Here is an 18985-nt window from a genome sequence, read left to right on the forward strand (position 1 = left end):
TCAACATATGGTGGTCACCATGGTGGAGCAAGAACGGCGGACAAAGTGCTAAATTACATTTTCTATTGGCCCACTCTTTACAAAGATGCTAGTGAGCTAGTAAAAAGATGTGACGAATGTCAACGAGCCGGTGGAATCTCAAAGAACAATGAAATGCCTCTCACCACCATTTTGGATATTGATATTTTTGACATGTGGGGTATTGACTTCATGGGTCCTTTTGTGAGTTCTTGTGGAAACACCTACATCTTGATCGCGGTTGATTATATGTCCAAATGGGTTGAGCCATTGCTCTCCCAACAATGTGGCGAGAAGTGTGGTGGCATTCTTGAAGAAGAATATTTTCACAAGGTTTGGTACTTCGTGGGCAATTATAAGCGATGGGGGGTCATATATTTGCAACAAGGATTTCGACACTTTACTTACAAGTATGGTGTTACTCATAAAGTACGACTCCCTATCATCCACAAGCTAGTTGTCAAGTGAAACTCTCCAACCGGGAGATAAAGAGTATTTTGTCCAAAACAGTGAATGCTAACCGGACGAATTGGTCCACGAAGCTTGACGATGAATTATGGGCTAATCAGACGACTTATAAAAAACCTATCGGAATGTCTCCATACAAGTTGGTGTTCGTAAAAGCTTGTCATCTTCTGGTGAAACTTGAGCACAAAGCCATGTGGGCTCTAAAGAAGTTGAATCTTGATTGGGATGTAGCCGCTAACTTGAGGGTTGCAAATTTGAATGAGTTGGATGAGTTCCGGTACCATGCTTATGCAATTTCGTCCTTGTAAAAAGAAAAGATGAAATATCTTCATAACAAATACATTTGGAACAAAGAGTTCAAAGTGGGCGATCTTGTGTTGTTGTTTAACTCAAGGTTAAGGATGTTTCCCGGGAAGTTAAAGTCTAAATGGAGTGGTCCTTTTGAAATTGTGGGTATGATACCTTTTGGTGGATTAGACTTGAAGAACAAAAATAATGAAGTATTCCGAGTCAATGGTCACCGGGTGAAGCACTATTTGGGAAAGGTTGGAGATAGCACGTCGTGGCGGTCATTCATTTCAATTGATGGTATTCTGCATCGTGCCGCGACGTTAAATCAAGAGCTTCTTGGGAGGCAACCCATGTTTTTTTTCTTTTTTTCTTTTGTAGTTAGTTGTTATTTTTGTGCTAACTCGATTTGAAGTATGTTATAGGGATGAGTGTGACTTACAGGAATTGTGGACAGAAATCTGGCTAAGTGTTGCAAACATTGCGGACCGCGGTTGAATTGCGCGGACCGCACATTTATAGTTACTACAGAGAAAGTGCACTGCGGTCGCATAATTATCTTGCATATAGCAAAAATGAAGGGTTGAAATTGCAAGCTCTCTGAAGTTAGTCCGTCAGAGAAATGGTCAATGTGCGACCGCAAGAGGAATTCTGCGGCCGCAACAAGAAATTTGCGGTCGCACACAAAATTATGCGGACCGCAGCTAAAGAACAAAATATGCAGCCCAGGTAACAGAGTGCGAACCGCACATGAAAATGTGCGGCCGCACTCGACCTTTCCCCTCTTTTATGAATCATTAGTACAAATACAAGGGCAGGGGCAAGGGTTACAGTTTTCCCACTATGAGCACAAAACTTGCACTATATTGAAATTTCTTGGTGAATCATCTGCCCACACGCCCAACAATTGTGATCCCTCATTCCTTACACTCATTCACATTTGGTATGCTTAAATTCCTTGTTAGAATTTTGCATTTTTTGTTTAATTTATAGCTTTTTAATTATTTTTAGGCCATTTGTCAGTAGAACTCAATTGTGCATTCATATGGGGGTAAATCAGTAGTGGGTTAACTAATATATGCTTAATAGGGACAAGGTCAACGTATTTTCATGCCTTTATGTTGTTACCATGTCAAAATTTGCACAAAAACTTACAAAACCTAGATTGAAATAATGGATTGTTCGTAGTGTTTTGAATTATGCGGCTGCACCTTAAATTGTGCGGTTTGCAGAAGTTGATTGTAGGGCATCATTAGTAAAGAATGGGTCTGCGGCTATAAGGTAAAATGTGTGAACCGCATAATTTCCGTTGTGACTGCAGAACAACCTTTTTTACTGTCATCAGAGAGTCTACAAAATTGTGACTCAAAATTGCGGCCGCAAGGTAAAATGTACGGACCGCAGATATCATGTTGCGGCCGCACAACATTTTGGGTTTCTGAGTTGCGGCCGCAAGTAAAATTTTGCGGACTACACTCCACTCTTTGCGGCCGCAAGGAAGAATTGTGCGGTCTGCAAGGCCTCATCTGCGACCGCAAGAAAATTGTGCAAACCGCAGACCCTTATCCTGCAAGCATGTTTCAACTGTGAACCTCACTGTGTTTCGATTGCGACCAAATACACACCTCAAAAAAGGTATGAAACGGTCGTTTGCACTTATAGAAACTCAACTAAGAGTCGGGGTCGAATCCACATGGAGCTAAGATGGGAGTTAGGGGTATATATTTCAATGCGCATGATTGAGCTATCGAGATTGCACTTTCACAAAAAGTTTAGTTTTCTATTTCTAATTTTACTCTATTGATTGCAAAATAAAGTTAGAAGACTAAAGATAATTATTTTGGTTTTTTTTTTCAAATTGATAAAAAGCCTAGGGTTGTGACCATTACCTAGGTATTTGCCTAATGGGATAAATACTTTAACACTTGTTCTGTTGACTGGGATGTATTATAGTTATCAACTCTAAATTGCTCACTCAATACCTCTCGGTGAGAGAGTGGTTTAGCCCAATTTGGCTTTCTCAAGACCAAATGGGTATCACACAAAACAGTTGATAAAAGCTCAAGTCGGGTTATTACTATCTCTAGGTTGAACCCTTTAATTGGGTAAATCAATTTCTCAATTGACCCAATTCCTTGTTAGCCAAGTTATCCTAGACTAGGTCTCTCTTTCTCAAGTAGAGACTAAGTCAAATAGGTATGAACTAATGTTTGCAATCATTAATTTCACAAACTAAAGCATGAACTAAACTAAATAATAAATATCCAATCATAAACAAGCACTAAATTAGATACCCAAAAGGTTTATACTCTAGGGTTGGGTTACAACCCTAGTAAAAATCTAGCTACTCATACTTGGGTTTGAACAAAATAGAGAAGAAAGACTAATTAAACTCATAATTAAAGATTAAAATGGCTAAATCTATTGTAAAATACACCAAAGCAAAGTAAACTTCCAAAAATAGCAAAGAAAAATGGCTACAGTAATTGTTAATGTTCAAAACTTGACCTAATTTTATGAAACTCGTCTATTTATACAAGGTTGAATTTCGGACAAAAATACCCTTCGGGAGGTTCTGCGGCCGCACAATTCCATGTGCGGTCTACAGATTTCTTCATTTAACAGGAGCTGGAGTTCTGCGGCCGTACAATTCTAAACTGCGGCCGCGAAGCAACTTTTCTACGGTTCGCAGATTTAGAACTGTGGTGCGCAATATTAAGGTTACGGCCGCAAGGCAATCTTCTGCGTCCGCACAAATATTGTGCGGTCCGAAATGTACTGAGGTTCTGGACTTGGTAATTTGCATACTCTCTGATCTTGATTCCTAGCCCAGCTTTGTGGCCGCACAATTCATGGGCGCTCCGCAATTTGCACAATTGTCTGTAGATTTTGCCTTCTTTGGTTGGCCACAAATGGAATTCTGCAGTCCACAATTTCTTCTGCGGACCGCACATTTTGTGCTTCTGCGCCCTTTTATTGCCTTATGCTTAGACTACTCCTTTTTGAGTCGGATTTCATCTCGGGAGCCCAACTGTCAACATTCCTGCAATTTTGCACAATTTCATTAGTTCCGGGAATACAATTCAATGCTTTTTATACTAAAACAAAAGTTAAAAGGCACTAATAAGTAGTCAAAATTTCCACTTATCAACTCCCCCAAACTTAAGTCTTTGCTTGTCCTCAAGCAAACAATTTAGTTCCCACCTCCAAAAGTTATGGGTCATTTCAGCGAGTTGAAGGTGAGCCATCCATACATCAGCTGGGACCAACAATTACCACACTACTTATGTATTATCAACAAGGTAACAAGTTAATCATTTGTGCACATATAGTTCTAGAGTGACATTTGAGCATCAAAAGTTGACTTTACTCATCAAGGACTCTTTCTCTATCATGTAGGTCATGGTGGATTCAAAACTCTTCCTCCTCTACTTTCCGGTTGCCTGGCTCTCTTAAAATTTTTAGTACTCAATCCAAATATTTATTAAAGGTTCACTCATATCTCTCAAGAGAATATCGCAAGTACGGCTTCAAGTACCATAGCCTTGCCCCTCATCTAGATCGCCACTAATGTAAGCTCACTCGGCTCGAGATCAAATAAGACTTCTTTCGGGATGTAATGAAGGCTTTTTGGATTAGGGTTGGATATAATATAGTTGAGTGGTTACACCTTTCCTTAAGCACTCCATTTTTTAATTCTCGGCTCATAGTCTTCCAATTCTTTGAGGCACTTTCTTTTCCTTGGGGAACTAGAGAGACTTAACATCGCTCTTTCTTGATCATTACATTCATTTTCTAAGTCTTTTATTTCTCCATGTTTGGGATCATTACCCCTCTTTGAATCCCTTCAAACCTTCCACTTATTCACTTTTTGTATTTTTCCTTTTGTTTTTTTCTTTTCTTGCCTTTCCTTCTCATCATTTCTTTTATCTTTTTGTGCCTTGATACCTTTTTCAATTTCCTCGTCTCTCCCCCAAACTTACGTTTTTAGCCAATTATTTCATAAGAGTGTTAAGGAAAGCTCGGGTACCAAGAGAGAATCACGACAAAATGGGTCAAGGCTTGTAACATGGTTATCAAATGAGAAAGGCTAGAGGCTCAAATGGGTTGACTAGGGATAACAACATTGGTATGCAATAGAAAATTCAAACGGGCCAAGGAAAGCCTACAATCACTTCTCAAGCCAAGCAAAACTTAGGATTTCACGTTGAAACACATTCGGGGCAAGTTCTAGACCTTTCGCACGGATACTTGGACTAGCAACAAAGTATCTCACCCCTCACACAAATGGAATGATAAAAAGGATAGAGTCTAGGGCCCACAACGACCACATTCAAGATTGAAAATCATTATGGCTCAATTAAACCACTCGATGTTTGCCAAAGTCAACATAAGAGTCACAAAGTCACAAACTAGAGCTATTTCTTTTAAAAACCTTGTTTCTAACCATAAGCACGTAGTTAAGTGTGTTGGTACCAAATGAAGCATGTTTGAATCTTCGAGCATGACTTAATTAGGTCTTTTTATTTATTACTACTACTATTATTACCTAAACACCAAAACTAGACTCATTCTCTTAAGAAAGTTGTCACGCCATCCATCGTTGGGACGAGTTACCCGGTTCACACAAAAACTACCTTTGGAAAGAACCGTGGCATTAAGAAAACCAAAGGCTTACTATCTACTACAACATAAACAAAATCTACTAAAACAAACAAAGAAGATACTAACTCAAACTAAGAACTAATAACATAACAAAAAATAAGAAGCTAATAAACAAAAACTACTGAATATACGTAATGAGAAAAAGAGAGAATATCTATAGAATTAGAAAGAGAAAGAAAATAATATCAAGTTATTACATGCCAATTGTCTCAGAATGTACCAAATATCATCAAAATACACTCCACCCCCTGAATAAAAATAAGCATTATCCCCAATGCTTAACAAAATAAGAGTAAAAGAGGGAAAAGAGTAAAGAAAACTCCCTATGGCTCCTTGGACATCTCTGTGTCCCAGGCAATGTCACCGCCCTCAGTCTCATCTAACTGGATCTCATTATCCTCTTCTCTGGGTGTGACTAGGTTGGTGAACATCTGGCGCACTGCCTCGGCAGTGTCGGCAACACAGTCTGGATCCTCAGACTGGCCAGCTGGTGCTGATGGTGATGCAGGATCTGGGCCTGAAGGGTGTGGCTCACTTAGCATGTCAAAAGGGATATATCCGACTGCAGTAAGCTTGGTCACCTGCCTTCAGAGCTTGTCCATTGACTTCTTACTGGCCTGGGACTTTCTCATCTTCTTTTCTTCTTTGCCCAGCTCTTCGATCACTGACCCGTGTTGTACCAAGGTAGCCATGATGGTGTTCTGGTTCTCTAGGAGCTTCTTCAATGTCTCCTCAACTGTCGGGGGAATCTAAGGTGCCTAAACTGAAGACTGTGCTGCAACAGTACTTGCTTGGTCAGACAACTTTACAGTGGCTATCTGCATCTAGTTGTTGAGGCTCGCCAATGTCTGGGAGACTCGCAGCGCAGAAAGTGGATCAGTAGGCATGGGCACCGGCTTCAAAGCCAAAGTGGAGACTGTGTCAGGAGCTGCAGAAGGGTTTGTGGATGATGATGGAGGCATAACTGTGGCACTAGAGGAAGGCTCGGCCGAAGTAGATGGAACATCAACTGCCTCCGCAACTACCGTCGTTGGCTCATCAGACTGGCATGTGGTGGTAGATGGCTAACCTTTTCTCTTGGGGTTGTTCACATCCATCAGTGAGTACCATGAGAAAGGCTTCTTCGGTCGCACTTTTGTATCATAATCCCTCGGCTCTACCCTCGCATTCGTGAGATACTCTGTAATAGTATTGGGATACGGGTAGGACAAGTCATCCTGTCGAGCAATGACTGAGATGTTGGATGACATCACGGCACCCACATTGATAGGGTACCCGGCCATGATCTAAGCAACTAGAACTGCCCGAGGGATCGGGAGATAGGTCTCATTCTAGCTCGGGTCCAGTCTGCTGCAGACAAAGGTTTGCTACCCCTTTGCCTCAAAGCTCAAAGTGCTCCAATGAATAAGAACCCCTACTGTGATCCATGGTGGTGGTGGCCTAGGAGCTGCTAGAATCTCTGCTAACCAAGGTCGGGCCTCATCATCTCCCATTGCATACTTCTCTAAATATTATGTCGGCTCAACATCTTCGAAACCCAAGTACGTGTTGAGAGTAGCTTGATCAAATCTCACTTTAAGGTTACGCACTTTGGTTACCTTTGTCCCCTTATTGATATGCGCCATATTGGCGTAGAATTCCCGGATAAGATGTTCCTTGGCATCCACCACACTCTAGGTGAACCACATCCACCACTTGCGTTCCTTGAACTGTCTTAGCACTGACGGGTTATATGTCTCCAAATCCTTCAACTTTAATTGCCGCTCAAGAGTAAGCGACCTCACTGGCCACCATTGACGGAAGCTGGTGAAGGCGGCCAAACTGACAAAACGGTCCTCCCAAACCTCTTTCTTCTTCGTCCTTTCAAGGTCGGTAACTGTAGCATCTCCCCCTCTACCATCATCGGGTATGTCGTGAACTGATGTCTCTGGTGCCTCAGGGATAGGTGCAGTAGATAGCTCAGAAACCTGACTAGCACTTTTTGAACCTTCGGAAGTATTGTGTGATGATGACGGCTCGTCCCTCAGTTGAAATTTCCCTGACGTCCTGGACTGTACTACTGGTTGTTCTTGAACAGAGGCTGAGTTTCCCTCTGATACATCCCTAGACGGGGCATATGAACTCATCTCGGAGAGATCTGCACCTCTCTCTCTCCCAGCTGTTGTCTTTTTCTGATTTCATGTTGTTGGGAAGTAGGTAAGGGGTCTCTTGCCTCATCCTCGAGAAGGTTCACTCCTTCCTTTCGAAGTGTCGCCTCTGCCTCTAGATCAAACTATTTTCTGTATCAAGCAAAGGCGATCGTTAGTTACAATTCAAGTTCAGACATACAATGAGATATGTAAGGACACACCAGAAGACACAGTAAGGAACATAGATGAAACATGCTTGCAGGATAAGGATCTGTGGTCCACATATTTTTCCTTGCGGCCGCAGATTGGGCCTTGCGAACCGCACAATTCTCTCTTGCGGCCGCAAATGTGAAGTTCGGTCCGCACATTTTGCATTGCGGTCGCAACTTGTAAGCCAAAAATATGCCAACTCTCTGATGACAGAAAATTGGATGATGTGCGGCCGCAACCTGATTTCTGCGATCTGCACATTTTTTCTTGCGGTCGCACATTGAATCACAAATATGTACACTTCTCTACAGACAGTGAAATAGTTGTTTTGCGGCTGCAATGGAAATTCTGCGGTCCGCACAATTTTCCTTGTGGCCGCAGACCCAATTGTTACTTAAGTTGCCCTAGACTCAACATATGCGGACCGCACAAATTTATTGCGGCCGCAAAATTCAAACAATTACAAACATGCCAGTATGATTAGCTAGGTTTTGCAATTGTTTGAGCAATTTTTGACATGGAAACTACATAAAAGCATGAAAACATGTTTTTCCCAGTCCCCAATAAGCAAGTATTAGATAACCCACTACATATTTACCCCCACATGGTTGTACAGTTGAATTTTACTGACAAATGGCCTAAAGTTTGACTAAAATCTAAAAATTAAAAGAAACAAATTAACAAGATTGTGAAGTATACCAAATGAATGAGTGTGATGATTGATTGATCAAAGATGTTGTATGAATGCACAGGTAGACTCAGCAAGAAACTTCAAAAGAGTATGTGATTTTTGCTCAGAGAGGGAAAAGGGTAACAGTAGCCCTAGCCCTCTATTTATACTTATCGACTCTCTAAGGGAAAAAAGAGTGAAGGCAGCTGCAGAATTTCAATTGTGGACCGCATTCTGTTACCTGGTAAGCTTAAACATCATTTTGTCTACGATCCGCAGATTTTTGTGTTGCGACCGCAAATCCCTTGTTGCGGACCGCAAAATCTGACAGACTAACTTTAGAGAGCTGTCATTTTTTATCTTTAATTTGTGTGGTCCGCGAGTTAATTGTGCAGCCGTAGAGCACCTTTTCTGCAGCAACCATAATAGTGTGGTCCGCACAATGCAATTGCGGTCCGTAATTCTTTCAACTCTTCACCAGATTTCTGTCCATAATTCCTAAGGCACACCCATCCCTGTAGCACACTTCAAATTAAGTTAGCACAAAAATAATACCTAGCTACAAAAAGAATAAAAGAAAAGAAAAGGAAACATGGGTTACCTCCCAAGGAGCGCTTGATTTAACGCCGCGGCACGATGCAAAATACCATTAACTGAAATGAATGACCGCCACGACGTGGCCATCTACAACCTTTCCCAAATAGTGCTTCACCTAGTGTCCATTGACTCGGAATACCTCATTGGTTTTGTTCTTCAAGTCCAATGCAAAAAGCTGTCACACCCGCAATTTCAAAAGGACCACTCCATTTAGACTTTAACTTTTCGGGAAACATCCTCAACCTCGAGTTGAACAACAACACGAGATCGCCCATCTTGAACTCTTTGTTCCAAATGTATTTGTCATGAAGATATTTCATCTTTTCTTTGTACAAGGACGAACTTGCATAAGCATGATACCGAAACTCATCCAATTCATTCAAATGTGCAACCCTCAAGTTAGCGGCTACATCCCAATCAAGATTTAACTTCTTTAGAGCCCACATGGCTTTGTGCTCAAGTTCCACCGGAAGATGACAAGCTTTGCCGAACACCAACCGGTATGGCAACATTCTTATAGGTATTTTGTAAGCCGTTCGATAAGCCCATAATGCATCATCAAGATTCTTGGACCAATCTGTCCGGTTCACATTTACTGTTTTGGACAAAATACTCTTTATCTCCCAGTTGGAGACTTCCACTTGACTGCGAGCTTGGAGACTTCCACTTGACTGCGACCCCCCTTCGCTTATGATAGCCCGCGGAGTACCAAACCTTATTAAAATATTCTTCTTCAAGAATGACACCACACTTCTCGCCTCATTGTTGGGTAGAGCAACGGTCTCAACCCATTTAGACACATAATCAACCGCAACCAAGATGTAGGTGTTTCCACAAGAACTCACAAAAGGACCCATGAAGTCAATACCCCACACATCAAAGATATCAATCTCCAAAATGGTAGTGAGAGGCCTTTAATTTTTCTTCGAGATTCCACTGGCCCGTTGACATTCATCACATCTTTTCACTACATCACTTGCAACCTTGTAAAGAGTGGGCCAATAGAAACCGCAACTTAACACTTTGGCCGTCGTTCTTGCTCCACCATATGGTGAAGAATGACAAGCCCCAAGAATTTTACCTTGTTCTTCTTCTGGTACACATCTTCTAATCACCCCATCCGTGCAAATCCGAAAAAGGTATGGTTCATCTCAATAATAATCTTGACAATCCCGTTTGAGGTTCTTCCTTTGGTTTGAAGAGAACTCATCCGGGATGATTCCACACACAAGGAAATTTGCTAGATCCGCAAACCATGGCACCTCCTTTATTGAAATATCCAAGAGTTGCTCATCGGTGAATGAGTCATTGATTTCAAAGCCATCATGTGGCCTCCCCTCCTCCTCCAAACGAGACAAGTGGTCTGCCACTTGATTTTCACTCCCTTTTCTATCTTGTATGTCAATATCAAACTAATGCAACAACAACACCCATCTCATCAATGGAGCTTTGGAATCTTTCTTGCTCATAAGATAACGAAGTGCCGCATGATCTATGTGGACAATAACTTTCGCACCCATCAAGTACGGGCGAACTTCTCAATTGCAAACACAATGGCAAGGAGCTCTTTCTCCGTAATGGTATAATTGATTTCGGCACAATTCATGGTCTTACTAGCATAGTAGACCGAATGAAAAATTGTATTGATGCATTGTCCCAAAACAGCCCCAACCGCTACGTCACTAGCATCACACATGAGTTCAAAAGGGACACTCCAATTTGGAGCGGTGATGATAGGAGTGGTTGTCAACTTGAACTTTAACAATTTAAAGGCTCTCACTTGAAGTTAAACTTAGCATCTTTCTCAAGAATCTTGGACAACGGGTTCACCACCTTAGAGAAATCTTTGATGAAACGCTGGTAAAACCCTGCGTGGCCTAAGAAACTCCGCACATCTTTCACCGAAGTTGGAGGTGGAAGTTTAGAAATCACCTCAATATTTTCCTTGTCAACTTCAATTCCATTCTTTGAGATCTTGTGGCCAAGGACAATGCCTTCCTCGACCATGAAATGACACTTCACCCAATTGAGCACCAAATTCGTTTCTTCACATCTTGCCAACACTTTATCTAAATTTGCAAGACAATCATCAAAGGAATCCCCAACCACCGAGAAGTTATCCATGAAAACTTCAAGGTAATCCGCCACCATGTCCATGAAGATAGCCATCATACACCTTTGAAAAGTCATCGGTGTATTACACAGACCAAATGGAATCCGCTTGAAGGAAAAAGTACCATAGGGACATGTAAAGGTTATTTTCTCTTAATTCTCCGGAGCAATAAGGATTTGGTTGTAGCCCAAATACCTATCAAGAAAGAAATATAAAACACGGCCGGCCATCCTATCAAGCATTTGGTCTAGGAAGGGAAGTGGAGAATGGTCCTTCCTTGTGACTTTGTTAAGCTTGCGATAGTCCATACACACTCTCCAATCGGTCACCGTTATTGTAGGAATCAACTCATTCTTGTCATTGGTGACCACCGTCATGCCCCCCTTCTTTGGGACACATTGAAGCGGAGAAGTCCACGAACTATCAAAAATAGGGTAAACAACCCCGACATCTAACCACTTGATAATCTCTTTTTTGACAATTTCTTGCATAGCCTCATTGAGTATCCTTTGATGTTCAATAGATGGTTTGGCGCCTTCCTCCAAGTTGATCTTATGCATGCAAAATGCAGGGCTTATCCACCGAATATCCGCCAATGTCTACCCAATAGCCTTCTTTCTCTTATGTAGCACTGCCAATGTAGAATCTATATGCACGTTAGTCAAACAATAGGAAAGAATAACCGGTAAAGTAGAACAAGGAACAAGAAATTCATATCGAAGATGTGGAGGCAATGGCTTCAACTCCAAAGTAGGAGTCTCTTCAATGGAAGGCTTTGTTGGAGGAGTTTTCCTATTTTCAAGATCCAAGGATAGTTTCTGGGGTGCATAATTGTACGACCCCATTTCTTGCAAATAGTTCACACATTCCACGATGCCATCCATCTCGTCATCATCAAAGTTGAGCAAGACGGCCTCCAACATATCACCAACATTGATTGTGGCACTTTTATCATCAACAATAACATCGGTCACCAGGTCCACAAAAGAACACACCTCATTTCTATTTGGTTGCCGCATGGATTTACACACATGAAAAACCACTTTTTCATCACCCACCCGGAAGGTGAGTTCTACGGCTTCAACATCCCAAAGATCCTTCCCCGTAGCAAGGAAATATCTTCCAAGAATAATCGGTACCTCACAATCAACTTCACAATCTAGAATGACAAAATCCGCCGAAAGAATGAATTTATCAACATGAACCAAGACATCTTCAATCATTCCCAAAGGTTTCTTCATGGTACGATCGGCCATTTGCAATCTCATAGAGGTGGGTCTCAGTTGCCCAATTCCAAAAGTCTTGAAAACCGAATAGGGCATCAAATTGATACTTGCCCCAAAATCACAAAGAGCTTTAGCAAACTCGTCACTTCCAATTGTACAAGAAATTGTGAAAGCACCGGGATTTTCCAATTTAGGAGCCATTGAATGCACAATTTCACTCACTTGATGAGTAACTTTGATAGTTTCAAAGTTCATTGACCGCTTCTTTGTCACAAGATCCTTCATAAACTTTGCATAACCGGGCATTTATTCCAAAGCTTCAACTAATGGCACATTGATTGAAAGACCCTTCATCATTTGAATGAACTTTTTGAATTGATTCTCGATATTTTGTTTGGCAAGACTTTGAGGGTATGGAGGTGGAGGCTTAGGCAATAGTGCCTAGCCTTTTGCACTACCGTCTCCGGTATATCAATAATGTGATCACTAGACGGGTTTATATCCTCTTGAGTCTCTTCTACATTATCATCAATATTAATCCGAACTTCATCATTTGGTTGCATCACATTGTTCGGGACCTCTTCTTCTTGTACCACTTGCTCATCATCCACAAGTTGCCTTTGACTTGAGGTGGGTGCATTCCCACCTCTTCCACTTCTTGTAGTAATGGCCATGGCATGCCCCGTTTTGTTCCCATCCTTTGGGTTCACCACCGTGTCACTTGTTAGTGCCCCCTTAGGACGAGAATTTAGAGCTTGAGAGATTTTCCCCATTTGAACTTCTAAGTTGCGGATCGATGTGTTGTGTGAGGCAAGTTGAGAGTACGAATTGGCATTCTTTTCCATCATTTGCTTGAACATATTCTCAATACGCTCCATCTCACTGGTTGAAGAACTAGGACCATGAGAAGGATAAGGAGGCGGGTTGTTCGGTTGTTGATACATCGGGGGCTTTTGAAAACCCGACCCCCGATTGCCTTGATTATTGTTCCATCCGCCTTGATTGTCCCCTCCCCCCCCCCCCCCTCAATTTCCTTGATTGTTGTTATGCCAATTCCTTTGATTGTTTCCACCATTCCAATTTCTTTGGTTGTTAGAATTCCAATTGCCTTGATTGTTTTGAGGTCGCCATTGTTGTTGGTTTGGGGCTTGGAAATTATTTCGTTGCCCTTGAAAGTTGTTCACATATTACACCTCCTCTTCTTGGTCATTGTAAGATTCATCTTGATCAAAACTACTATCCTCTTGCACAAAATTATCCACTCGATGTTGCACTTGTGGACCCTTTGTTCTTCTTTTGTTCATCATCATGTTCACTCCTTCCATGGCATTGACTTGCTTAGGATGTTGCACTTGTTGAAGTTGAGCCTTTGCTAGTTGATTCATGTTGGTAGTCAATTCGGCTATGGCTTGCCCATGGTCATGCAACTCTTTGTGAAGGTGGATTATGCTGGGATCACCTTGTAGAACATTTGCCCGGGATTGCGACGCCGATGATTTTTCCACCATTTCATCTAAAATCTCACACACCTCCGCATAAGGTATAGTCATGAAATTCCTACCGGCAAGTTGATTCACTACACATTGGTTGGTTGTGTTGATTCCACGATAGAATGTTTGTTGAATTATGTTCTCCATCGTATCGTTGTTGGGATATTCCTTAACCATTGTTCGATAGCATTCCCATATCTAGTGCAGTGGTTCATTTGGCTCTTGCTTAAATGTCAAAATCTCATCCCGAAGTGTAGCCATGTGTCCCGGAGAGAAGAACTTAGAAATAAACTTTTTCGCCAACTCATCCCAGGTGTGAATTGAATGGTTCGGTAAACGTTCCAACCAATCTAAAGCTTTTCCTCATAGAGATAAGGGAGAAATCCTTAGCCTTAAACCTCGGAGATATTTTTTTGTTTCCTCCCCCAACAAGTGTCCACAAACCCCTTCAAATGTTTTTATGCATTTTGACTTGGAGCACTGGAGTTGAAGTCATTGCCTCCTGATAAATAGGGATTTTAACCTATTATTTGCTATCTTTTACTCATGTTTTAGGCCAAAAATTCTTGAAGGTATTCCCGGAAACTAATAAAATATGCTTGCTTGCAGGAATTGTTCAAAATGAGCCAAAGGAATCAAAATCAACTCACAAAGGAGTCAAAAGTTGAACAAAAACCAAGGCTGGGCAAAGAGGTATAAAGCGCGGACCGCACAAATATTGTGCGACCGCGAAAGCTATGACGCGACCACGATCAAAATTATGTGGTCCGCAAGAGAGAGATTCAGAGAGTGTGATTTTGGGCTAAGTGATGAGCGCGGACCGCACCAGAAATATGCGTCCGCGAAAGTCCCTACGCGGTCTCGATTGAAATTACGCGGATCGCGATTACTAAGATTCAGAGAGCTGACAAATTGAGCAAAAGAGAGAAGTGCGAACCGCACCAGAATTGTGCAGCCGCGGACATACCTTGTGCGGTCGCGATCGAAATTATGCGGTCCGCAAGATGAAGAATCAAAGAGTTGATTTCAAAGAACGCGGACCGCATCACTTTTATGCGGCCGCATAATCTGGAGCGCGGCCGCTCTTAGAATTACGCGGTCCGTGAAAGTTTAGCTCAACCCAGATCCAAAAGAGAAGAATGCAGACCGCATCAGAATTATGTAGCCGCGAAAGCAAGAGTGCGGCCGCACTCAGAATTACGCGGTCGCACAACCTCCGCAGGGGCATTTTTGTTAGATATTTTCAGCTTAGTTTAAATAGAACTTTTTATCATTTTTAGGGTATGTCAGGTTATGTTATGTTTTGTATGAGCACCTGTGACAACTGCTTTTACTGTTTTTGAAAAATTTTGTACTACATTCACTTCTTAACATTAGATTTTCATTCCATAAATTAATATTATGGATTTTATCTTCATTTCATCTTTAATTTCTGTTATTTCCATGAGTAGCTAAACCTATAGCTAGGGATGTGACCCAACCCTAGTGTGGGCATTTAATGGGTATTTGATTTTAGGGCTTGAATGTGAATTGGTTAGTGATATTTAGCCTTGTTCTTGCTAGAACTCAAGATGCCCGCCCTAATACGGGGAGGGACTATTGCGCTTGCATATCCTTCATTGGATAACACCCGGTGTGGAGCCGCTCGTGGTGGAGGTGGGGGCGGACGGGCACATGGTTATGAGGCACTCGGCCTCTTCTATTGGCTTGAGGTTCAAGAGGAACCTCATCCACTTGGTCATCCTCATCGTCCACATCCCCCAAAGAAATATTTTCGAGCTCATTGTTCGCCATGGTTGTACCTACGATTTCTCAAACACGTTAGTAACACGGAAGGAAAAGAAGATACTCCAAAAACACACCCAAATATATAGCTAACACCGTTTTTTAACTCCCCGGCAACAGTGCCAAAAATTGATCGCGTCCAAATGCACACCTCAAAAGAGGTATGAAACGGTCGTTTGCAATTATAAAAATCCAACTAAGAGTCGGGGTCGAATCCACAGGGAGCTAAGATGGGAGTTAGGGGTATATATTTCAATGCGCATGATTGAGCTATCTAGATTGCACTTCCACAAAAAATTTAGTTTTCTAATTCTAGTTTTACTCTATTGATTGCAAAATAAAGTAAGAAGACTAGAGATAATTGTTTTTGGTTTTTTCTTTTTTTCAAATTGATAAAAAGCCTAGGGTTGTGACAATTACCTAGGTGTTTACCTAATGGGATAAAGACTTTAATGCTTGTTCTGTTGACTGCTGTGTATTATAGCTATCAACTCTAAATTACCCTCTCAATACCTCTCGGTCAGAGAGTGGTTTAGCCCAATTTGGCTTTCTCAAGACCAAATGGGTATCACACACAATAGTTGATAAAAGCTCAAGTAGGGTTATTACTATCTCTAGGTTGAACTCTTTAATTGGGTAAATCAATCTCTTGATTGACCCAATTCCTTGTTAGCCAAGTTATTCTAGACTAGGTCTCTCTTTCTCAAGCAGAGACTAAGTCAAATAGGCATAAACTAATATTTGCAACCATTAATTCCATAAATTAAAGCATGAACTAAGATAAATAATAAACACGCAATCATAAACAATCACTAAATTAGATACCCATAAGGTTTACATACTAGGGTTGGGTCACAACTCTAGTAAAAATCTAGCTACTCATACTTGGGTCTGAAGAAAATAGAGAAGAAAGACTAATTAAACTCGTCTATTGAAAAACAAAACCAAAAATAATTATCTCTAGTCTTATTTCCTTTTTTTGCAATCATTAGAGTAACATTAGAAATAAAAAATAAATCATTGTTGTGGAAGTGTAATCTAGATAATCCAATTGCGTAAATTGAAATATATACCCCTAACTCCCATCTTAGCTCCTTGTGGATTTGACCCCGACTCTTAGTTGGGTTTCTATTATTGCATAGGACCGTTTCATATCTCTTTTGATGTGTGCTTTGGACGTGATCAATGATTCCCAGAGATTTCAATAAATTATTGCACTGAGAATTAAAGAACTCACTACCATTATCTGACCTCAACACTTTCACAGCCACAACAAATTGATTATTTATCATAGCAAGAAAGTTCATTATTACAACTAACACTTCACATTTTGATTGAATCAAACATACCCCAGGTATATCTACTGTAGTCATCCATAATGGTGCAAAATAATGCTTTTTAGCATATGTAGATACACTATGGGATCCTCAAACATCTAGGTGAACAAGCTGAAAAGAACTAATGGAGTTGGAGTTACTTAAACGAAACTTTAACTTACACTGTCTAGCTAATGGACAAACATGGCAATTTTTCTGCACATATATATCCACCTTATTCTTTAACTCTGGAATATGCTGCATTGACTTCAATGATGCATGTCCTAACCTCAAGTGCCAGAATTCACTTTCTGCTCCTTTGTTCATAAAGAACTTGTTGCAACTACAATTATGTTCTCCATTAGCAGATACAATCCATTGTTTTCTCTACCAATTCCTATTACCCTTACACTGTAAAGATCCTGAAACATGCAGAAATCAGGAAAGAATGTGACTTAGCAACTGAAATATCTGGTGAGTTTTGATACTGACAACAGATTGAATTTAAAATCTGGTACATATAAGACATTTTTAACTGTCTTATTCCCTAGTATAGATGTTTCTCATGTGTGTGTTATTTGTGCCTTATTTCTTGTAGGTAACTGCACTTTATTTCTTCCTTGATCATCAGTTCTTCTCACACTGCTCAGAATGTCTTTACAATATGTGACATGATGTGTTGCTCCTATGTCTATCACCCAATCACACATACATGCATTTTCTAGCAAGGAAATTATACTTGTCATGTTTGTGGAACACTCTGATGTTGATGGTTTTGACAACAGCTTGACTAGCTGTTTGTATTGTTCTTCTATGAAGAATTGTCCAGTCCCTTGCACTTGCACAGTTACTGCCTTGCCTTCCTCGTTGTTTGCATTCACATTGTTTGTATAAACCTTTCCTCCTCCAATCTGATTTTTTCTTTTACTTTTGAAATCAGCTGGATATCCAATTATTTTAAAACAGTTTTTCTTAAGATGACCTTTATATCCACAATGCTCACAAATAATCCCTGGCCTTTTACCTTTAAAATCTTGACCCCTTCCCGCTAGCATGGCAAGTGGTTCCCTATGTGTATCAACCACACCTAAGGACCTTTGACTCTCTTCCTGAGTGACTATTGCATACACTTCATTAACAGTCACTACAAGCCTCTTTGCTAGCACATAACTCCTTATATTACTATAGCTTTCATATAATCGCATAAGAAACTGTAGCAAACGTTGTGATCTTAAATGTTCAACTGACGGTCTAGACTCCTCACAATCACATGAGGACAGGGGTACTAATACATCAAGTTCATCCCGTAAATCCTTCATTTTAGAGTAATAAGTAGTTACATAGTCAATACCTTGTCTCAATGTTGTTATGGCTGTCTAAAGGTGATAAATTCTAGTCAAATCTGATCTATCAAACCTCTCCTGGAAATCGCTCCAGACTTTTCTCGCATTCGAAACATAAGCAATAGTTGGCATCAATTCACTCGATACAGTGCTTCCTATCCACGACAAAATAATTGCCTTGCATTTTTCCCACTATTCTGCCAATTCGCCTCTGTACGTGCTCTTCATACAAGTTCCGTCCACAAACCCCAGTTTACTCTTTCCTCGGAGTGCCAATTTCATCGCCCTGCTCCATAGCGCGTAATTTTTCAGCCCTGTGAGCTTGAGCGGTATTAGGATAAGTCCAAGAGCATCTGAGGGTTGCAAAAATAGTGGATGATTGTGACCTAGTGAGACGGCCTCATTTCCTGCCATAGTTGATCAGATCGGAGTTCCGACGAGCTTCGTCTTCAAATTTCTTCCTAATTCCGATGAATTCACGATCGCCACTCTGATACCATGAAAAATTCAGCTCAATTTATCAGAAAAAGTATGCATACAAGCAAAACAGTATCGAAAGGAGAAGGAGAGAAGAAGTAGAGATATAGAGAAATGAGATGAAGAAGATGAGTTGGTTTTCTTTCTTATGTCTCCATTACATGTGAGTGGTCCCTTTTTATAAACCACT

At 41.0% G+C, this 18985-nt stretch overlaps 1 protein-coding gene across 1 annotated transcript; it reads right to left on the reverse strand.

Moving 5' to 3' along the window:
- Positions 1 to 17298: 17298 nt before the first annotated feature.
- On the reverse strand, positions 17299 to 18294 carry LOC138893711 (uncharacterized). The gene is made up of 2 exons (XM_070178365.1): positions 17560 to 18294; positions 17299 to 17397 (listed from the first exon to the last, which is right to left on the reverse strand). The coding sequence occupies exons 1-2, from the start codon at positions 18292 to 18294 to the stop codon at positions 17299 to 17301; spliced, it is 834 nt and encodes a 277-aa protein (XP_070034466.1).
- Positions 18295 to 18985: the final 691 nt, after the last annotated feature.

The sequence above is a fragment of the Nicotiana tomentosiformis genome, chromosome 6, assembly GCF_000390325.3.
Source record: "Nicotiana tomentosiformis chromosome 6, ASM39032v3, whole genome shotgun sequence".
In the NCBI taxonomy this organism is placed as follows: Eukaryota; Viridiplantae; Streptophyta; class Magnoliopsida; order Solanales; family Solanaceae; genus Nicotiana; species Nicotiana tomentosiformis.

What these genes read in the sequence shown, in the direction of transcription:
- LOC138893711 (XM_070178365.1), bottom strand. Translation starts at nt 18,294, where the DNA reads ATGAAGGATTTACGGGATGAACTTGATGTATTAGTACCCCTGTCCTCA. An exon ending in AGTTACCTACAAGAAATAAG is followed by an intron (nt 17,398 to 17,559) that starts GCACAAATAACA and finishes TGCATGTTTCAG; the next exon opens with GATCTTTACAGTGTAAGGGT.